Below are 22,025 nucleotides of genomic sequence, written 5' to 3'. Positions count from 1 at the left end.
GATAGAATTATGGTCAGATTTGCCAAATGCTTTTTATGCATCTCTGTGTGTGGAGTAAAGGTGGTCCAGAGTTTTTTTCCCTCTGGTTTCATTTAATTTAACATGCTGATAGAAATTTGGTAAGACCGATTTATGTTTCCCTGAATTTAAGTCCCCGGCCACTAGGAGCGCCGCCTCTGGGTGAGCGTTTTTCTGTTTGCTTAAGGCAGAAAACAGCTCATTGAGTGCTTTCTTAGTGCCAGCCTCAGTCTGTGGTGGTACGTAGACAGCTACGAAAAATACAGATGAATACTCTCTAGGTAGATAGTGTGGTCTACAGATTATCATGAGATACTCTACCTCAGGCAAGCAAAACCTTGAGACTTCCTTAGATATCGTGCACCAGCTGTTATTTACAAAAATACATAGTCCGCCGCCCTTGTCTTACTAGATTCCTCTGTTCTATCCTGCCGATACAGCGTATTACCAGCCAGCTGTATGTTGATAATGTCGTCGTTCAGCCATGACTCCGTGAAGCATAAGATATTGCAGGTTTGAATGTCCCGTTATTTTAATCTGCGCATAGGTCATCGATTTTATTTTCCAAAGATTACACGTTTGCTAGCTGAATGAAAGGCAGTGGGGGTTTATTCGATCCCTACTAATTCTCAGAAGGCAGTCCGCCCTCTGGCCCCTTTTTCTCCGCCTTCTCTTCACGCAAATGACGGGGATCTGGGCCTGTTCCCGGGAAAGCAGTATGTCATTCACATCGGGGTCGTCGGACTCGTTAAAGGAAAAAAAGGATTCTGCCAGATCGTGGAGAGTAATTGTAGTTCTGATGTCACAAAGTTATTTTCGGTCATGAGAGACGGTAGCAGCAACATTATGTACAAAATAAGTAAAAAAATAAGTTACAAACAACGCGAAGAAACAAACAAAAAACACAATTGGATAGGAACACGTAAAACGTCAGCCTTCTTCTCTGAAGCCATCTTATACATACACACATAATGAGATTGGTATTACACTCATATGTACAGAGACCATATCGCTTTAATTGCACCAATATAAAATCCAAAGCCAGCTAGCTGTCTGTTTGTGGACCCACACACCTGTCCTTACAGGTTCTCTCTCGGGCCACACCTTAAGCACACAGGGTTTTATTGAAATGATAAATGGCAGGTTAAAGATCCTGTATGACTATTTGAAAAAAAGCAGGTTAAGCTAAGCCCCTCCTCCTTGGAGTCATAAGTGACAGGAAGGCAAGCTATGCAGCAGTACACTACATTTCCCATGAGTACCGTAGTCTGAAGAAAAACACAAAACAGAATATTTGTCAAAACATCACTTTAATCTAATCTGAAAATATTTCCCCAAAATTCTTCCCAAATCTATACAAAATATTTGCAACAAATAAGAGTTCTCCCAATGTTTAAGTCTGTAAGATATACAACACCTCCAGTCACTGTAGCTGTTAATGAGGTTGTCTAATATAAAAATAAGCTGAACACAATTAATATTTCACAACAGCAGGGCTTATGTTCAGTTCTGCAGGGGAAGATACAGTATATACAGTAGTTGCACATTCAGACCCAAATCATTTACAAAAAAATATTTGAGTCAAAAGTTAGAAAACACAGGTCATATCCTTATACTGTATACATTATTCACACTGTCCCAAAGCAATATTATGAAATCTTGATAAAATAGATGCATACTACACTATATGATCTATGTCAATTTGTCATTACTGAATTCAATTAAATGGAAGAGGTTTTAATCTGACTTTGAAGTCCTTTTCCACACACACACACACACACACACACACACACACACACACAACACACACACACACACACACACACACACACACACACCACACACACACACACACACACACACACACACACACACACACACACAGGTTAGAATATTAATACCTGTATTATCAGACAGACTCCACCCTGCTCCACTCACACATATTGAAATGGATATTACACTCATATGTATAGAGACAATATCGCTTCAATAGCACCAATATAATATCCAATATAAAATCCTACCGACCTAGTAACAATTTGAGCACAGCCAGAGCCTACTGAGCTAAATATCGACTGAACATAAATATGGATATGGGGACCAGAGTAAAAGAACTAAAGAGATGTTTATAATCAATACAATGATTAAATCCTTGTTTTGCCGTGTAACCTTTGATGACACTCCGCAGCGCAGCCCGAAGAGATGATCAGGAAACTCCACCGCTCAAATCAAAGCCCTACCGTGGGCTGTAGCCTATCACCATTCACATCACAACTACACTCTGTTTTTTTGCTGTTGATTTTTGGACAGTAGCAAGACTTGAACCGCTCAGGATACCAGGCTTTCATTTCTACTGGCCTCCCTCAACCACCTAATAGCATTAACAGCAGCATGCCTGCCAGCTAGTACTGACCCTGTACTTGGCTCCTGCTCTTAAAGGGATATTTCACCCAAATTACAAAATGACACATTAGTTTCCTTACCTTGTAAGCAGTCTATGTACAAGATACAGTATGACAGCAATCCATGCTTTGGTTTAGTTTCCCTTGCACGTTTTCCAAATGCCAACATTTTAGCATTTGTAGCACAAATCTGTCATGGGACCAATATTATAATTTATGTCCAAATTATCCTAAAGTATTGAGAAGCTCACCAAAGTCACTTATAGATGATTTGAACATGATGCCAAAAATTGCTAATAATCTGTCACGTTCCTGACCTGTTTTCTCTTATTTTTGTATGTGTTTAGTTGGTCAGGGCGTGAGTTGGGGTGGGTATTTCTATGTTACGTGTTTCTATGTTTAGGTTCATTGTTTGTTGGCCTTATATGGTTCTCAATCAGGGACAGGTGTTATTCATTTCCTCTGATTGAGAATCATATATAGGTAGGCTGTTTCACTCTGTTTGTTTGTGGGTGGTTGTCTTCCGTGTCTGTGTATGTCGCACCACACGGGACTTTTTCGTTCGTGTATGTAGTCTGTTCGTGCGTTCTTCGTATATTGTAAGTTCGTTTGTTCAGGTTTGTTGACTTCGTTTATTATTTTGTAATTTCTCAAGTGTTCTTTGTGTTTCGTCTTTGTTTAAATAAATCATTATGTCAAACTATCACGCTGCGCTTTGGTCCAATCCCTAAAGGAGAACGACCGTTACATAATCGGTCCCATGACTTGAATGGGATTTGTGCCACAAATGCTAAAACATTTGCATTTGGAAACAGTGCCAGGGAAACTAAACCAAAGCATGGATTACTGTCATACCTTGTACATAGACTGCTACAGGATAAGGAAACCACCCAAATTACAAAATGACACATTGAATTATCCCTTTAAGGACTCTGATTTGTTGGGCAATGTATTGATTCACTGGTATTGTTGTTCCCATATGAACTCAATGTATAGCAGTTAGTGATTGGTCGAAAAGCAAGCACATTATGGGAAGAGACAAGAACATCCACAATGAACCAAACCAAGAATCCTAACAGTGTAGTACAGCATTGCATTGCATAACATACTGTGTCAGGGGAACCCATCAACTCTCACATTTCCCGCCTTCATCACACCTCACCTCACACCTGGAATCCAGCGAGAAATATACAGCTATCAACCAATAAAACAAATTAAAAGACAAAGCAAACACAAAATGTTACACAAGCCTTCTTTGGTGGCACCTTCTCATAAGTGTAAACGTATTAGTGTAAATGGTGTATTATGTTATGTAATGACTACAACACGTGTACAGTAGCGTTCATTCAACACACAGAGTGGAAGCTTCTGTAGGGATCTCTAGAGCAGAGGCATTTTCTATCAACATGGTGGTGTTGGTGATACATATGGACTATAGAGTTCTCCTCTCCACCTGCTAAAGTCATCACTAACATAATGGAGGCACAGTACTTCATGACATCTCTAGTCCAGTTTCAAGCACTGGTAGAGCACTGCATCTTCAAGACCTTGCGCACAACATTATACAATAACAACCAGAGGGGGAAAAAACCTATGATCAGATCCTGTACTGTGTGTGTGTGTGCGTGTGTGTTCAGGAGTCCATTCTGTCTGAGATTCCTTCCTACAATAAGAAGGTTTGGCCAGAAAGCATTCCCATCCCCAGCGCTGAGATGGAGAGAGGAGAAAAGTGAGCGAGGAAGGGATCAGGGGAGAGTCTCTTCAGCCCTGAGTGTTGGTTGAGTGTTGCTCCCCAGGCAGGAGGGCCCCAAGGCCCATCAGATCACCCCATAGTCCTTGATGACCTTGAGGAGCATCGTGTCCTTGACGGCATTGAATACATTGCAGATGTTGTTGGTGTCGGTGGCGCAGGTGAAGTGGGGGTACAGCCACTTGCTCTCCTTCTTGTCCCGGCTGCGAGTCTGCTGCGTATACATCTTCTGGATATACTTCATAGCATCCTGAGCATCACGTCGCTTTCCTTCAGGTGTGGGGTGAGGGGGAGGACAGGGGGCAGGAAAGAGATGGAGATGAGGGAGGAGAGAAAGAGAGGGGAGAGAAGAGGTCAGGGGGTGTAGGTAAATGGGAGAGAAATTGGAGGCCAATAGAAACAAAGATGAAAAGCAAAGGATAAAATCCCAAGATAGTACAGAAGTACAAAAATCATTAAATATGTTCTAAGGCAACCATCACATAATGTTATCATCGCAACGTTATAGCACAAAAAGTTAAAATAGCAACTTTACATCAAACGACCAATATGTATGAACCTAACCTCAGGGCGTCAGGTAGCCTAGCGGTTAGAGTGTTGGACCAATAACCGAAAGGTCGCTGGTTTCGAATACGAAAGCCGACAAGGTGAAAAATCTGTTGATGGCACCTAATTTGCTCCAGGGGCGCCGTACTACTATGGCTGACCCTGTAAAACAACACATTTCACTGCACCAATGCGGTGTATGTGACAATAAACAAAACTTCAATTCAGAGTTTATGGAGGAAGGAGTAACGTCTCCCCAAACCCCCTGGAGTGATGGCTTGGCGATGCAAAGTGCAGGGTATTTATAGTTGCCATGGGCAACATGCCGGGGGAGTGGAAGTGTGGTGGGGAAGCTCTAGAGAAGCTCGGCTACCTTCCTTCCCCGTCAGTGGAGGCACATCGTTAGTAAACTATGTGCCCACACAATACACATGAAATCAATCACACATTAAACCCTTGCTGAAACAATAATCCCTGCATTAAGAAACAATGATTTGGTACTTAAAGAACATTATGTTTACTGGTTTCGCTATAGCCAGCATGGTTATGTATTCTTGTGAGAACTCACCCTATGAAATCCCTTTCAAAAGAGGTTTGAAATGACTTTCTAAACTACTTTTGAATATCATAAGGCAGGGCATCAACTAGATTCTAGCGTGGATGGTCAAGGGGCTGGAACATAATTACAAATCATTTGTAGACTGAAAACTAACCGCAAGAAGCCCAAACAGATATAATATTTGACAAAAACAATCATTTCAAACCTTGCTTACTTATGTACACAATCACATATACAGTATCTCTCTATTATGCATGGGAATACTTTGGAACGGATTTTGAAAACTAAAATCACTTGGAGCTAATTTGCTGGTGGTTTTACAGTTTTTTTTTTACATGTCCAACACTAATGCAAAAACCCGCCAGTTGGGGAACCCTGTCATAAGGTCTCTGTTATTCCAGCCAGAAGCAGCAGTTAGCTACAACTCCATCGCTCTGAGAAAGAAAAACTAACACCAAAGGATGTGACTCAATGAGTTTACATCCATCATCACACTGCTATTTACCTCGATGGAGGGGATGTGTGTGTGTGTGTGTGTGTGTGTGTGCGCGTGCACGTGTGTGTGTATGCACGTGTGTGTGTGTAGACCTACCTGTGAACCCTGGGAAGTACTTCTGCAGGTCGGACGCCTGGATCTTATCAGCGAGGATGTCTGTCTTGTTGAGGAAGAGGATGATGGAGGTGTTGAGGAACCAGGGGGAATGGATGGTGGTGTAGAACAGAGCCAAGCTCTCCTCCATACGGTTCTAATGGGGGGAGAGGGAAGGGAGAGGGGGGAGAGGAGAGAATATGGGGGCAGGGGCACAGTGGAGGTTAATGAATTTAGAGAGAGACTCAAAAGTGGCCAGGAAAGATAAGCGGCTTAGTGAGCCTTGGTCAGGAGGGAGGGAGGGAGGGTTGGAGAGATAGTGGTATGGCAGCAGGTTTTGATACGCAACAGTGAAACCTGTTGGCCATGGCCAGAAAAACCTCTGGATAGAAAACGGAGGTTTCAATGTTTACTTACAAACTATGCCATGAAATGAAGGCCAAGGACAACACAGAGGATAAACAGACAGATAGACAGGCAGGCAGGCAGGCAGGCAGGCAGGCAGGCAGGCAGGCAGGCAGACAGATAGTCAGACAGATAGTCAGACAGATAGTCAGACAGATAGTCAGACAGATAGTCAGACAGGTAGAGACAGACAGGCAGTCAGCCAGTCAGCCAGTCAGAAACACAGAGACAGGCAGGCAGCCAGCGTGTAAGACAGATAAGCAGGCCGAGACAATCAGACAGGCAGACAGACAGAAAGACAGACAGGTACTCACATCGGTCTCTCTCTCCTCCAGGACCTGGTCGTACTCGCTGAGGGAAGCCAGGAAAATGAGGGATGTGACGTCCTGAAAACAATGGATCCACTTCCGCCTCTCTGACTTCTGTCCACCCACATCCACAATCCTACCCAGAGAGAAAGTTAGAAACACCTATTAGAGCATCTTTCAACACACACACACACACAAACACACCATTGTGACCTTTATCAATAAGGTGTTTGTGATACCACGCATGGCAGGGGCCTTGTCTCGACGAGGCAGCTGGTCAGAGTTGTTAATGAGCTAGAAGTGTCTGAGGTGTAGCTAACACTGTGAGAAAGGCTGAGAGGCATATCCTCCTGTGTATACCGAGACTTATTTCTTCTCTCTCCTTCTGTCACACATCAAACCTGTTTTTCACAGTTTCCAAGTCCCCATGCAAATGAGCCTCATAGAGCATTTGGCTCTAAAAAAGGCCATAATTGATACCTCACCATTTCTATCCCACTGTATCCTGCCTGCCTGATTACAGAGACAAATTACAGTCCAACCTTTCACAACAGGGGTGGTGAAAAACACCCCACCTGAACACAGCTGAAACTTTCATATTAATAACACAAAGGTTTCGTAAAAAACAATGACATCGCCACGTTCAAAAGCACAAAAATAAATGTGTATGTTTCCAGCAAGTTGTCTGTGTAATGTGATTGTATGTGCTTGTAATTCCACTGTGTCTAAAACAGCCAAGGGTAGAGTCAGACAATATCAAAGATAGCCTATAGCGTAGTCCACGATCTCATCAGCAGCTCTGGTGTTCTATTAGTTCCCTTGAAGTCTGGGTGAGACCAGGGTGAGCGATCTGAGTGATATGAGTGAGGGTGTGGCCACCTGAGTGTGATTTTCTCCACAGTGAAGGAGTAGTCATGGATGCCGGTGGTGGGGAATCGAACTCGCAGTATGTCCTGAGCAGTGGGGATGTAGTCTGGGGCTGATATGCGGTCCAGATTTGTCATGTAGCTGGAAAGGACAGAAGCAGAGAAAGAGGGAGAGGGCAAAAAAAGAGAGAAACAGACAAAGAAAGACAGAGAACACAAAAAATGTGATACAATTATCTTTCCCATGGTAATGACAATGGTAGTAGCAAGTTCATTCTGTACATGAGACATGTAATATCAACTGTATATTACATACAACAACAATCAACACAAATTGAGTCGTGCAGAAGGAATTGAGCTGGGAAATTAGAAAAAGGCACATGGAGTCCTTACCACTGTGTTGGGATGATTGTTTTAATGGTTTATGTTGACACAACCTGTCATTTATTGGATGTTGACTGACTGTGTGCATGTTTCTTATCATGCTGCTATAATGACTCAGAGCTAGCTGAGTAAATACTGAGAGAGCAGGGAGAAGGAGAGAGAGGACAGGAGGGGAGACGGGCAGGGACAGATAGCAGTCCAACATTAGGCCTATTTCATTTTCTCGTAATGTGATGCATCATTTACTCTGATATCAACTTGTTGACTTTGTCTGTATCAATTTATTCAATTTCAACTTAATTAGTAAATTAATTCTAAAAGGAAAATAACTTTACTATTGGGTAGCTTTCAAGAATGGGTGGAAAGTGGAAAAGTATACTTTTGAGAAACGATCTGTATTGTGACCGTGTCCACAGATGACGCAGTCCGTATTACACTCCTCACTGCCCTCACCCAACGGGACAAAAGCAATACCTATGTAAGAATGCTGTTCGTTGACTACAGCTCAGCATTCAACACCATAGTTCCCTCCAAGCTCATCACCAAGCTCAGGACCCAGTGACTGAACACTGAACACCTCCCTCTGCAACTGGATCCTGAACTTCCTGACGGTCTACCACAAGGCGGTGAGGGTGGGCAACAACACATCCACCACGCTGACCATCAACATGGGGGCCCCTCATGGGTTTGTGCTTAGTCCCCTCCTGTACTCCCTGTTCACCCACGACTGTGTAGCTGCGTACGACTCCAACACCAGCTTCAAGTTTGCTGATGACACGACGTGGTAGAACTGATCACTGATGGTGATGAGGCAGCCTATAGGGAGGAGGTCAGAGACATGGCAGAGTAGTGCCAGGGCAACAACCTCTCCCTCAACGTCAGCAAGACAATGGAGCTGATCATGGACTACAGGAACAGGAGGGACGAGCACGCCCACATCGACATCGATGGGGCTGTATTGGAGTGGGTCGAGAGATTCAAGTTCCTCAGTGTCCACATCACTAAGGAATTAACATGGTCCACACACACCCACACAGTTGTGAAGAGGGCACGACAATGTCTCTTCTCCCTCAGGAGGCTGAAAAGATTTGGCATGGGCCCTCAGATCCTCAAAAAGTTATACAGCTGCACAATTGAGAGCATCTTGACTGGCTGCATCACCGCTTGGAACGGACTGCAATGCACCAGACCAAAAGGCGCTACAGAGGCTGGTGAGGACGGCTCAGTACATCACTGGGGCCGAGCTCTCTGCCATCCAGGACCTCTATAGCAGTCGGTGTCAGAGAAAGGCACAAAAAATTGTCAAAGACTCCAGCCACCCAAGCCATAGACTGTTCTCTCTGCTATTTGATTTGATTTATAAAATGAAATCAAATGGTGCCGGACAAGATGGCTGTTTGTGAATATGTGTTTTTAACATGGCTGAGATCTGGTTGTGCATGTATTTGTGGAGAACTAGCCCCCTCCAATGGACATCATGGACTTTGCAGTTGATAAGGACAGTGTACAATGCACAGTGCTGTACAATGGGGACACAGTTTTGTGAATGAAACAATCGTTTTTTTCATTCATTGTGATTATTAAGGTATAACATTTTGTTTGTTTTTCAGCCTCTACTGAAAAAAGCAGGTGCAAACTTAGCAAATATTGCACCTGGGGCAAACGCTTAGTAAATCTGTCCCACGGCGAGAGAGACAGAGAGAGAAAAAGACAGAGCGAGACCAAGAGATACTGGTGGTACTCACTACTCTGTGGAGTCCAACAGCTGGTACTCGCTGCGGCGGCTGTAGCAGACCCGGAGGCCTGGGTCGGCCCAGAGATGGCGGATAGCATCCACATTGCCTCTGTCCAGCTGGGTGACAGAGACATCCACATCCTGCACCCACCTGTCATACATCTGAGGGCAGATAGATAGATGCTACAGAGGGTGCCTTTCACTCATGGTTAGGCCAGTTTGAATGAACAGTATGTAACCAGACCCTGACCTCATTCTCTGGGTAGGCATAGGGCAGTCTGAGGGTAATCATGGCCCGGGTCATAGCCTTCACAGCTGTGAAGATGTTCTGGTAGATGAGCTTGGCGAAGTCCCGTCTTTCCTCCTCAGAGAAGCCTCTTCCATGGATGATCCTCATCTGTCTGATGAAGGTGGTTTTCCCACTCTCCCCCGTGCCTGAGGACACACAGCCCAGTGGACAGTCAGAGAGGAGAACAATATGTCCACTTCTCAGAAGATGATTAAACAATGCAATGTTACAATAAGTTGTTGATACACTGAAGAGAGTCAGAGTCATCATTACACCATTCGAATTTGCATTTGGAAACTTTCAAAACCTCACACATGCTTTCAAGCGATACCAGCCATCTGCCTAGTGATATAACCTGGACTCACGGGTGGACATAACATCATTTACGTTTACTATGTTATGTCTAGTCTATGAGACCAGGCTGAGTGACAAACCTGCTATGAGAGGAAACAGCCCTCAGGTAAACGCCTAAGAGGAATGCATAGTTAACCATAAACTAAAGCTTTCGTGAAGTTGACAGGTTTTACAGATTTAGGCCACCGTCAAGTCAGGATGGTAGTTTATTGTAGCCTAATTAATTGGATATGATACAGTTATTACACTTGAGAACTTATTCCATATCTGACTTGTCCTGTCCAAAGTACCCTTTGCAAAGGCTTCAGGTCAAATGCTGGGTTTATGTGCAGGCTACTAAGGTTCGAATAAATAAATCCTGTCCAGAGAGTCCTTTGCAAAGGCTTCAGGTCAAAACGTTGGGTTTATGTGCAGGCTAATAAATAAATGTAATAACATTTAATAATCTCTCTAGTTCCTCACCTTTTATTCCCCTTTCTTCAAATGGTTGAGTTTTTATTTGACAGAAGATGTGAGAGTGCTCGTACCTGGTTCAGTTGAAAAGGTTAAGCTCTGGTCAACTTATGCAAATGTCACGCGGCCACTGCCGTTAACCAATCAAGTGAGAAGCAGATGTTTGCTTTAAAATCTTCCGTTCATGAAACATACTGTAGTTTAACTTGTCATTTGTTCCGAGCAAGCAAATCCCCCAAAATATATTGAGGAAAGCCAATCATCGCTGTGTCTGGTTTTCCAATTCTATATGATGTAATTTTGCTAGAATACAGAGACAAAATCAGAAGGTCAATGGCATGGAGGAGGACTGCAGAGATTGTTGGTGTTGATGGTGGGTGAAGAGAGATTGGCGTTTGCTTGTGTTTGCTTGTGCTGCTAGCTAGCTATGAACTAAACCTAAACTTCAAAACTGTGATCAAAGCCACCATTTGTGAATGTGTTGACTTAATTAAATTGTGAAATTTGCCCACCGAAGTGTAGAATTCACCAGTAACACACATTATAACATTGTAAATTAAACACTTCAATTTCCCATGTAATATGCTACCAATTGGATTATGGTATCTTAACATTATGATCCTCATATATTTTAGCTTAGTTATGGCTCTTTCATTATACCTGTGTCATGACGTTGATTATTATAGCTCACTTCCTATAAAATACATAGGCCTACATGTAAAATGCACATTAATTGTACTTTGAGTAAAGGAAATTGTGGCTTTGACTTGCAAACATTGTTGTGCACCATCAACACCAACAACCTCTGCAATCCTCCTCCATCCCATTGACCTTCTGATTTTGTCACTGTATCCAAAAATCATTCTCAGCAAATAAACACGGTAGAATTACAATGCTTCCCACGCCCTATTATTTTCCATTTTGACATTTGAATTAGCCTACAAATTGTTAGCTCCTTTTTTTCATGTACAGTACTGTACCTAGAATACAAGGATTGGATTTGCACTAAACAATTTCATATGTCAGAAAAATCATGTACGAAATCTGGCTTATGCCTAGCCTTGTATATATTATCTACTGGTATCATTGTCCCCCACGATGAAATTGGGAAGGGACTGTGGATCTGTCTCTGTCCGCTAGTATGTTCGTACTTTCATCACATGTGATATCTCAAGACAGCACTGGCACGACTTTGCCAAAACTTGGGTGAATGATGCGTCTTGCCATAGAGATCTGGCATTTACAAAATTACATTAAATGGCCAGATGGTGGCTCAATAACAAGTAATTGAAAATGCAAAATTTGAAAGGTAACGTTTAACCTAAAGTCATGAAATTCGGTACATAGGTCCATCTACTTACAAGGAACAGATTTGCCTCAGGGACCCATAAGGTCCGGGCATTATGGACTTTCCGCATTTTGTGAAAAACACTTAAAACGCTACCACTCTGGCACCGAATGACCAATCTGCAAGAAACTTGATATGTGGCATCTATGGACAAAGGTCTCTCAATGCAATATTTCCCAGACTAGTACCTAAAACAATGTGTGAGTTTAGCTATTCTCTGCTTCAGATGTACAATGACAAGGGCACATTGCACATGCCCATAAGGCCACTAATGTTTTTATACTGCAGGCCTCTGGCTGCATTGGTGATGCATGCTAATATAATAAGCTGCAAAATGGGTTCACATGGCTGATATCCTGAGACAGAGTGACAATCAAATAAAACAGATTGGAGAGCTCACAACTGGACAAAAAGCTCATGCTAATTTGAAAAAGGAACACAGAAACACAGACACATTAAAGACAGATCCCCTTCACCCCTTTTTATTGCAGAATTGTGATCTGTGATTAATGAACATTGACACTAGTTCATCTTGAATAACAGTTTTAAGTTAACAATTTAAACAAGTTTAACTTTACTTCAATGAATCAACAATGAATGAATCAACTCAGTTTATTTGTACATTTTGAAATTATATGTTAACTTGTTCGTACATGTTAGGCATCTTAGTAAGTAGGCTATTATTACTAAAGCATACTTTCAGTTGAACAAAAACTAGTCCATACCAGAGGTGGCCAACCTTGCTCCACACTCTGATCTACCTGGTGAGCAGACTTCTATTCCAGCCCAGCAATAATACACATTATTATCAACTCATTAGGTTTGATAAGTTGTATCAGGTGTGTTAGTACTGGGCTTGAACAGATCCCTGCACACCCAGCATAACTCCAGGAGCAGGATTGGTCTGCTCCAGTTGTAATAGGTTTGTAGCCTACATTGTGTGTGACTTTTAACTGTATTGTTGTATACAACCTTTGCTAACATAAGTACACATACAACCCATGGCATACAAGAATGTGCCCGCAGTCTCTTGGGACATGCATTGGGACCACTTCATCTGAGGACAGACTTTCAAAGCTCGCCATATCTGAGTACAGAAAACATAAAAAAGAAACAGGATTCATTATATTATAATTAGCAAGACAACCATGACTAGTATGTTGCTATTATCTCACTTTCTTCATATTTTTCCTCTCTAGGGACTAGAACTGGAGAAGCTTTTCATAATGTCCTCCCTCAAAATTACCTTCCATATACAGTGCATTCGGAAAGTATTCAGACCCCTTGACTTTTTCCACATTTTGTTACATTACGGCCTTATTCAAAAATGTATTAAATCGTTTTTCCCCTCAACAATCTACACATAATACCCAATAATGACAAAGAAAAAACAGGTTTTTAGAATGTTTGTAAATTAAAAGAAATATATATATATATCACATTTACATTAGTATTCAGACCCTTTACTAGGTACTAGCCTATACCAGGCCCCAATAAATAGTACATTGTTTATTTTTTTCCTTTTCAAAATGTATACTTACTAGAATACGTTCACACCTATGCCCTCGAAGCGGCCAGTCTTTTTTCAGCGAAGAGTTGTCAAGCGGAGGCCCTTGTCAGGTCAAACAACAAATTCAGCAGAAGTTCCACCCCCATTCATTTTCAAATTAAGGCACACAGAGCAATGTGCGGGGGATTGTGGGAAGATGAGCGGCGAGAACCCTGCTAGTGGAGCAGTACAAAAAGTTGAGCTCTGCTCTACTTTATGCAAATTTAAAACGAAATTAAGTGAAATGTTGGAGTAAAAACCAGGTAAAAACCAGAGTGGCACCTGTCATTATACAATTATACCAGGCCCCACACGCAGAAATATCAGCCCACAGAGAGAAGGACGAGATTGAACTTCACTCAACTTTCTAGAACACAAGGCATTCCTAGTCAATTGCCAAACATTTCTGTAAAAAACCCAAAGATAAAGCCTTGTGTTCCTTTTTTTGTTGGCAGTAGGTGCACCCGGGCCCAGAGAGCAAATCAAGTGCACTATAGGCTTACCGCTGGCCAATTGGATGGCTCAGATTATCGTGTCTGCAGTAAAGTAGCAGGCATAAGAAATCTACAGCAAAGTTGATACTGTGAGATTTCAAAATGTTTAAAACTATGACTAGAGAGAGACTGTCAACGAATACAGCTATGAGCTTGTATTAGCCATAAAATGCGCTTTCTTCCTATTTCCACTCAGCGCTACAACAAGCACTAAAGCAGTAATGAATGAGTAGGAAAGTTGATCTGTATGCTTCCGTTGTTATTATTATTAGCGGCTTGGGTCTTTTTTAATATCGAGGAATATTTCGAGGGCTGTTGAGTGGCGGACCCTCAATCTGCTGCTCTTTCCCTCCGCTGGGACAGACCATCAGATGCAGGCAACATCAGTCCAGTAAAATAGAAAGCAAATTATTTAAATCTCAACTTGCATTTTGACTCAGAAAGTGATCTTGACTCAGAAAAGGTTGGTGACCACTTCTAGGTGTTTTCCCTGTTAACACTTTCAACATTTCTCTTTACTGTGGCAATTGTGATCAAATCAACGTAATATTAGCCACTTTCAATGCAACATACCGAAATAAAACTAACTATGCAAGAGATTTTGTTGTAGGCAGAACACATCGGAGTAGGATTCTATTGCATTGACACCAGTGAATGGGAGTGGAGCGGAGCATGCCCAATTTGACTGGAGCGAGGAGCAAGGTTCTTAAAGGCTGGGGCCAGCCTTCTCGCACCTTCCAATTTCCCTCCAGTAGCGCTCCAGTAGCGGTCACTTCATGAGCTCAGGGCCTGCCCGGGCCCAGCATGCATTTGTAGTCTACTTGTGTGCTGCTATAGACCCTTGCTTTAGCTACTGTCATGGAGTTCGCTAAATATTTTCAGAAAGAAACTGATAGAACACGCACGTGCTAAATCAAGGTGACTTACAAAGATGAGGACCGAGAGCAAGAAAGGGAGTGTGGTGATGTAATGTCCACAACTAAAGAATCATTGTGGAATCTGAAAAGACACATATCCCCAAGGCATGATGGTGTACTTAATACGTGCACATGCTAAAAGAAAGGAACGAGGTGGGACGATAACTAAGTGTTTCATTGTAGCAAAGTGTTTATAAACTAAAAATCAGATCTCTTCAACGTTTTGTTCATTTTTGTTCTATTATCTATACAATAGGCCATAATTGATTTTGGCCCAATAGGCCTGGCATATTCCTACGTTCAAGGAGCTCTCTGTTTTGATTGGGTTATTTTGCCTAAAAACCTTTAGGCCTACCCGAAAAAAAGAAAAACTCTGCATCAATGCCCAGTCTGGCAAGAGTGGCCAATTGGGTGTTTAGCAGCACCAGTGGCTCTGCAAGTGAGGAGAGGATATTCTTCGCTGCTGGCCTGCTCTCCAGGCACCATCGTACGAGCCTGAAGCCACAGACGGGCCAAACTCATGTTTCTAGAAGTTAATTCTACAACTGAAAGGCACTAATAAGTTATTTTTTGTTTAAAATTTGTATTTAATTCTCAGTATGTAACATTCTATATGCACAATTTATAGACTATAAAGATTTAATACAACAAAATGTCCCTACCAGCCATTGTGTCGCACTTGGAGCGAATTTGGAGCTGCAGTTTTTTTCCTTTGATCAATGAGCGTTTTTTTGCGGAGAGGTTGGAAAGGACATGGTGCACTCCATGAGTGATGAGCGGCATTTCCAAGCTCCACTCCACTCACATACTCTGATTGACACACCATCAAGCAATTCCTGGGCTTCAAATACCTCTTTTGCCAATTGGCCTGGACCCTTTGCTACCGACATGGAGCCCCGCTGATCCATCACGACTGGTCTACCGACGTAACCGTCCGAGGGGGTTTCTGTCCCGAAGCAAGCACCAGTTAGGCCCATCTCCCAGTTAGCCGAAGAGATCCATCAGATAATTCCTGGGCTTCAATACCTCTTTTGCCAATTGGCCTGGACCCTATGCTGCTGACACGGAGCCCTGCCGATCCATCACAACTGGTCTGCCGACGTAACCGTCCGACGTGATTTCAACAGGCTCCCGTTGCGACGTCCCCCTGAGGCCCATCTGCTAGCCTGCTAGCCCCGGCCTGCTAGCTGTCTGAATCGCCGTGCCTCCAGCTCGCCTAGCTACTCACTGGACCCTATGATCACTCGGCTACACATGCCTCTCCTCAACCAAGATCTCAGCAATCACAGCCTCATTGCCTGCATCCGTAATGGTTCTGCGGTCAAACGACCACCCCTCATCACTGTCAAATGCTCCCTAAAACCCTTCTGCGAACAGGCCTTTCTAATTGACCTGGCCGGGGTATCCTGGAATGACATTGACCTCATCCCATCAGTAGAGGATGCCTGGTTATTCTTTAAAAGTGCCTTCCTCACCATCTTAAATAAGCATGCTCCATTCAAAAAATTTAGAACTAGGAATAGATATAGCCCTTAGTTCACTCCAGACCTGTCTGCCCTTGACCAGCACAAAAACATCCTGTGGCGTTCTGTATTAGCATCGAATAGCCCCCGTGATATGAAACTTTTTAGGGAAGTTAGGAACCAATATACACAGGCAGTTAGGAAAGCTAAGGCTAGCATTTTCAAACAGAAATTTGCATCCTGTAGCACAGACTACAAAAAGTTCTGGGACACTGTAAAGTCGATGGAGAATAAGAGTACCTCCTCCCAGCTGCCCACTGCACTGAGGATAGGAAACACTGTCACTACAGATAAATCCACAATAATTGAGAATTTCAATAAGCATTTTTCTACGGCTGGCCATTCATTCCACCTGGCTACCCCTACCCCGGTCAACAGCCCTCCGCTCCCCACAGCAAATTGCCCAAACCTCCCCCACTTCTCCTTCACCCAAATCCAGATAGCTGATGTTCTGAAAGAGCTGCCAAAAGCTACCCCCTCACAATCAGCCTGGCTAGACAATCTGGACCCTCTCTTTCTAAAATTATCTGCCGAAACTATTGCAACCCCTATTACTAGCCTGTTCAACCTCTCTCGTATCGTCTGAGATTCCCATAGATTGGAAAGCTGCCGCGGTCATCCCCCTCTTCAAAGGGGGAGACACACTAGACCCAAACTGCTACAGCCTACAGTGGGGCAAAAAAGTATTTAGTCAGCCACCAATTGTGCAAGTTCTCCCACTTAAAAAGATGAGAGAGCCTGTAATTTTCATCATAGTACACTTCAACTATGACAGACAAAATGAGAAAATAAAATCCAGAAAATCACATGTTAGGATTTTTAATGAATTTATTTGCAAATATGGTGGAAAATAAGTATTTGGTCACCTACAAACAAGCAAGATTTCTGGCTCTCACAGACCTGTAACTTCTTCTTTAAGAGGCTCCTCTGTCCTCCACTCGTTACCTGTATTAATGGCACCTGTTTGAACATGTTATCAGTATAAAAGACACCTGTCCACAACCTCAAACAGTCACTCTCCAAACTCCACTATGGCCAAGACCAAAGAGCTGTCAAAGGACACCAAACAAAATTGTAGACCTGCACCAGGCTGGGAAGACTGAATCTGCAATAGGTAAGCAGCTTGGTTTGAAAAAATCAACTGTGGGAGCAATTATTAGGACAACCCAACCAAGCAGTGCGGCTTGGTTGGGTTGTGCTTCGGAGGACGCATGGCTTTCGACCCTTCGTCTCTCCCGAGCCCGTACAGGAGTTGTAGCGATGAGACAAGATAGTAATTACTAGCGATTGGATACCACGAAAATTGGGGAGAAAAGGGGGTAAAAAAAAAATTAATAAAAACTACAAAAAAAAAAAAAACACGCCCCCATAAATAAAATGATAATTAAAAACAGGTTCAGCCCCTGGTTCGACCGTGATCTTGCAGAGTTACTCCACCTCAAGAATTGCATTTGGCGAAAGGCTCGGCACACGCATACTCAGGCTGACTGGCTATCGTTCAGGCAAATGAGAAATAAGTGCACTCAGGCTATCCGGAAGGCCAAAGTTATTTACTTTAAGTTCTCTCTCTGTGGGTCTAACCCCAAGAAGTTTTGGAAAACGGTTAAAGACATGGAGAATAAACCCTCCTCCTCACACCTGCCCATGTCCCTTAATGTTGATGATGTGGTTGTTACTGACAAGAAGCACATGACTGAGCTCTTTAATCACCACTTCATTAAGTCAGGATTCCTATTTGACTCAGCCATGCCTCCTTGCCCGTCCAACATTTCCTCATCTCCTACCCTTTCTAATGCTACTATCCCTGATGCTTTACCTCTTTTTCCCCTGCCCCGCTACAAAGTTTCTCCCTGCAGGCAGTCACTGAGTCCGAGGTGCTAAAGGAGCTCCTTAAACTTGACTCCAAAAATACATCTGGGTCAGATGGTTTAGAGTTTAGACCCTTTCTTCTTTAAGGTTGCTGCCCCTATCATCGCCAAGCCTATCTCCAACATTTTTAACCTGTCTCTCCTTTCTGTGGAGGTTCCCATTGCTTGGAAGGCAGCCACGTTCATCCTTAATTTAAAAGGGGTGATCAAGCTGATCCTAACTGTTATAGGCCTATTTCTATTTTGCCCTGTTTATCAAAAGTGTTGGAAAAACATGTCAATAAACAACTGACTGGCTTTCTTCATGTCTATAGTATTCTCTCGGGTACGCAATCTGTTTCTGCTCAAGTTATGGATGTGTCACTGCAACCTTAAAGGTCCTCAATGATGTCACCATTGCCCTTGATTCTAAGCAATATTGTGCTGCTATTTTTATTGACATGGTCAAAGCTTTTGATACAGTAGACCATTCCATTCTTGTGGGCCAGCTAAGGAGTATTGGTGTCTCTGAGGGGTCTTTGGCCTGGTTTACTAACTACCTCTCTCAAAGAGTGCAGTGTATAAAGTCAGAAGATCTGCTATCTCAGCCACTGCCTGTCAACAAGGGAGTACCCCAAGGCTCGATCCTAGGCTCCACACTCTTTTCAATTCACATCAACAACATAGCTCAGGCAGTAGGAAGCTCTCTCATCCATTTATATGCAGATGACACAGTCTTATACTCAGCTGGCCCCTCCCCGGATTTTGTGTTAAATGCTCTACAACAAAGCTTTCTTAGTGTCCAACAAGCTTTCTCTACTCTTAACCTTGTTCTGAACACCTAAAAAACAAAGGTAATGTGGTTTGGTAAGAAGAATGTTTCTCAAATGTAAGATTTCAAAGTTGTTCCAAACTTCAAATTTCGAAGTGTTTGGTTACTTCTCTGTATCGTTCCAAAGTTACATTTAGGCATTAACTCAGAATTCTTAAGTTTAGGCATTAACTCAGAATTCTTAAGGTTAGGCATTGACTCAGAATGGTTAAGGTAAGGGTTAAGGTTGGGGATAGGTTTAAAACTCAAATATTTGAAAACAACTTTCTATTGCTGGATTCGAACATACAACATTTGGAACCATAGGCAGATGCTTTACTCCCTAGCAAAACCAAAGCCAACTTGAAGGTAACACCGCTCACTGTTGCTCCTTGTGGCTGGTTCCCAAGTCCTCTCCAGACATCCTCAGACATGGATGGCTGTCTAATACTGCCTTGTGTGATACAAGGCAGTACTCACCTGAGTGACCTGCCTGAAAACATCAGCTATGCAGGTGTCTTCTATCGCAGATTAACATATAATCTGATTAAATCTAGGTCTAAGTGTACACCTCATACATTCCTACCCACTAAATGGATTTTGTACTCCCATTCATGGTGTCCTCAGTAGCCTATCTAATATAATACATTCTTTCTCAAAACATTGTTTGTTTTTGTAGTTAAATGCCTAATTTGGCTGTTCTCATTATGGGTTTAAATGGGTGGAAAGAAGGCTTCAAATTCCTGTTCATTTTGTCTGTCCTTATTCAACAATAATACGTTATTAGACCAAAGAGTGAAGGAAGAAAAACTTCACATTTTGTGATGACAGCAATGATACTGGTGAGCAATGACCGTTCTGTGGGCTATAATAAACATAATAGATTTCAAGTCCATAGAAAGGAAGACAGAAGGTGGAGCTACTAACCGAGTAAAAGAACTTTGATTTCTTTGCGTTCTCTCTTCTTCTGCTTTCGGAGAATCCTCTGAATCTCCTTGTCAATAGCAATAGTCTGCCTCTCTTCATCGTCCAGGAAACAAACGCAGGTCCGACGGCACCATTGCCAGCACGCCATGTCAAACTCACTAAAATAGGTAGATAAAAAGATGTGTTTATAAATAGGCATACTATATTTCTCAGGCTAAACCAAATAAAGTTGGCAGACAAGTGCACCGAATATAGTCGTTCTCCTGTGCACCGGGAAATTAGGAGTGGTGTTTTTTTCCTCAGAATCAGAAAAGTGATCATTGCATGTTTCTCAAACTGCTTCTTTATACCATTGAAACACGCAAATGAGTCTCAATCAAACACAGATTGATTTTACTCTACTTTTTTATTGCCTTTTTTATTATGGTCGTTAAATCACAATTAACTTTCCCGTTAGAAAACCTATGACAATTCTTGTCACGAACAAACATGGAAGTTATTAAAAACAAATAAGTCATATGTTTTAATCAAAACGATTTACCTTCAATGTGTCACACGCCTTGTAAAGCAGATAGGCCTACACCAGACTTTCGTTGCGCCCGATCCATTCTTCCCGTGTCTCTAATATATTTTGTTTAACTGCATGACGTTTCCGTTGAAGCATGACAGAGTATTTCCAGGTTTCAATAACTGTTCATCTAAAACAAGTAAGCAGATCCGTGAATAGGTCTACGCGTTCCGTAGAATATGCAGAGTATATAGTTTGATGAAACACTCTCAGTCAGTGGAGAACACCAAATTGAGAAGTCCCTCGGGGACATAGCCTAGAATAAATACTTTCAGACTTTGTTGGAGTAGGTTACTCATAATTTTTTCTATTTCAAACGAACATTTCTTATGTATAATTACAGTGTCAATAGACATATGAATCATTCTAAAGGTGTTTTTGGTGTGAAATTAATGGCACAACAGGTATCGGTCACTCCTCTCCCTATCCAACTTTCTGTATGTCAATCTTTTGTCTCAGCAGGCAGAACCGGTTAGTCAGGACTTTAATGCACTCTCCAACAGGTATCAGATATTAAGATTGCCTGAGCTCCACATTGCCATGAGAACAAGGTGTGGTAAGCCACTGTTGAGAAAGGGAGGGGAAGTGAGAACGATATGGTGAATGGACAGTAAAAGGAAAGTTCCCTTCTTTCTGCCAAATACAGTAAATTAGGTGATAATCCAAAGACAGGGATGAGTACATGGAAGAGGAAGCTCAGCTGAGGCAGTATGAGGTACAGCCCAGGGGAGCTGCCCAACCTATCCTCCCTATCTGTGGAAAATGAAATGAGGTAGCCAATACAAGGCATTATCAATGATTAATCCCAGAACAAATCATCTGGTATTTCATGGATGTTGCACCTGCCTCTGTCTGCAATCTATGTTGCTATTGCATAGCAGCCTACCCTACTGTTCTACTATGCCTGTTTACCTATGGTTCAACTTTGCTTTGTTGCCCTCTACTTGCTCCGCCCCACCCTGTGTATTGAGTGGAGTCAGAATAAGGTTATGTTAAGGTATGTTGTGAAAACAATCAAATATGCATTCATTTATGCATTTGAAATGGAACATTTCATTTGTTTTTAAAACGTAATACTGTATGAACATATGTGATAGTTTAGCAAATCATGCTTTTCGAAAATAGTGCTAGTAAGTGTGTCAAAAGTTTGGACACAGCTACTCATTCAAGGGTTTTTCTTTATTTTTACTGTATTCGACATTGTACAATAATAGTGAAGACATCAAAACTACGAAATAACACATATGGAATCATGTAGTAAACAAAAAAGTGTTAAACAAATCTAAATATATTTTAGATTTTAGATTCTTCAAAGGAGCTACCCTTGATGACAGCTTTGCACACTCTTAGCATTCTCTCAACCAGCTTCACTTGGAATACTTT

The 22,025-nt window shown here is 42.4% G+C and overlaps 1 protein-coding gene across 2 annotated transcripts; it reads right to left on the bottom strand.

Moving 5' to 3' along the window:
• Nucleotides 1–3,348: 3,348 nt before the first annotated feature.
• LOC111971179 (guanine nucleotide-binding protein subunit alpha-14) lies at nt 3,349–20,952 on the bottom strand. 2 transcript variants are annotated; one of them, XM_070446128.1, is made up of 9 exons: nt 20,616–20,952; nt 20,075–20,232; nt 9,813–9,997; nt 9,573–9,724; nt 7,457–7,585; nt 6,584–6,713; nt 5,868–6,021; nt 4,735–4,878; nt 4,352–4,440 (listed from the first exon to the last, which is right to left on the bottom strand). In XM_070446128.1, the coding sequence occupies exons 2-8, from the start codon at nt 20,220–20,222 to the stop codon at nt 4,760–4,762; spliced, it is 1,017 nt and encodes a 338-aa protein (XP_070302229.1). In that variant the 5' UTR covers nt 20,223–20,232; nt 20,616–20,952; the 3' UTR covers nt 4,352–4,440; nt 4,735–4,759. The 2 variants fall into 2 exon arrangements, with proteins under 2 accessions (XP_023853736.1, XP_070302229.1); XM_023997968.2 differs by lacking the exon at nt 4,735–4,878 and having other exon boundaries at nt 3,349–4,440; nt 20,616–20,946.
• Nucleotides 20,953–22,025: the final 1,073 nt, after the last annotated feature.

The sequence above is a fragment of the Salvelinus sp. IW2-2015 genome, linkage group LG13 (assembly GCF_002910315.2).
Source record: "Salvelinus sp. IW2-2015 linkage group LG13, ASM291031v2, whole genome shotgun sequence".
Classification (NCBI taxonomy): Eukaryota; Metazoa; Chordata; class Actinopteri; order Salmoniformes; family Salmonidae; genus Salvelinus; species Salvelinus sp. IW2-2015.
The sequence above is the reverse complement of the archived record's forward strand: the minus strand, read 5'-3'. Positions and strand labels throughout refer to the sequence as shown.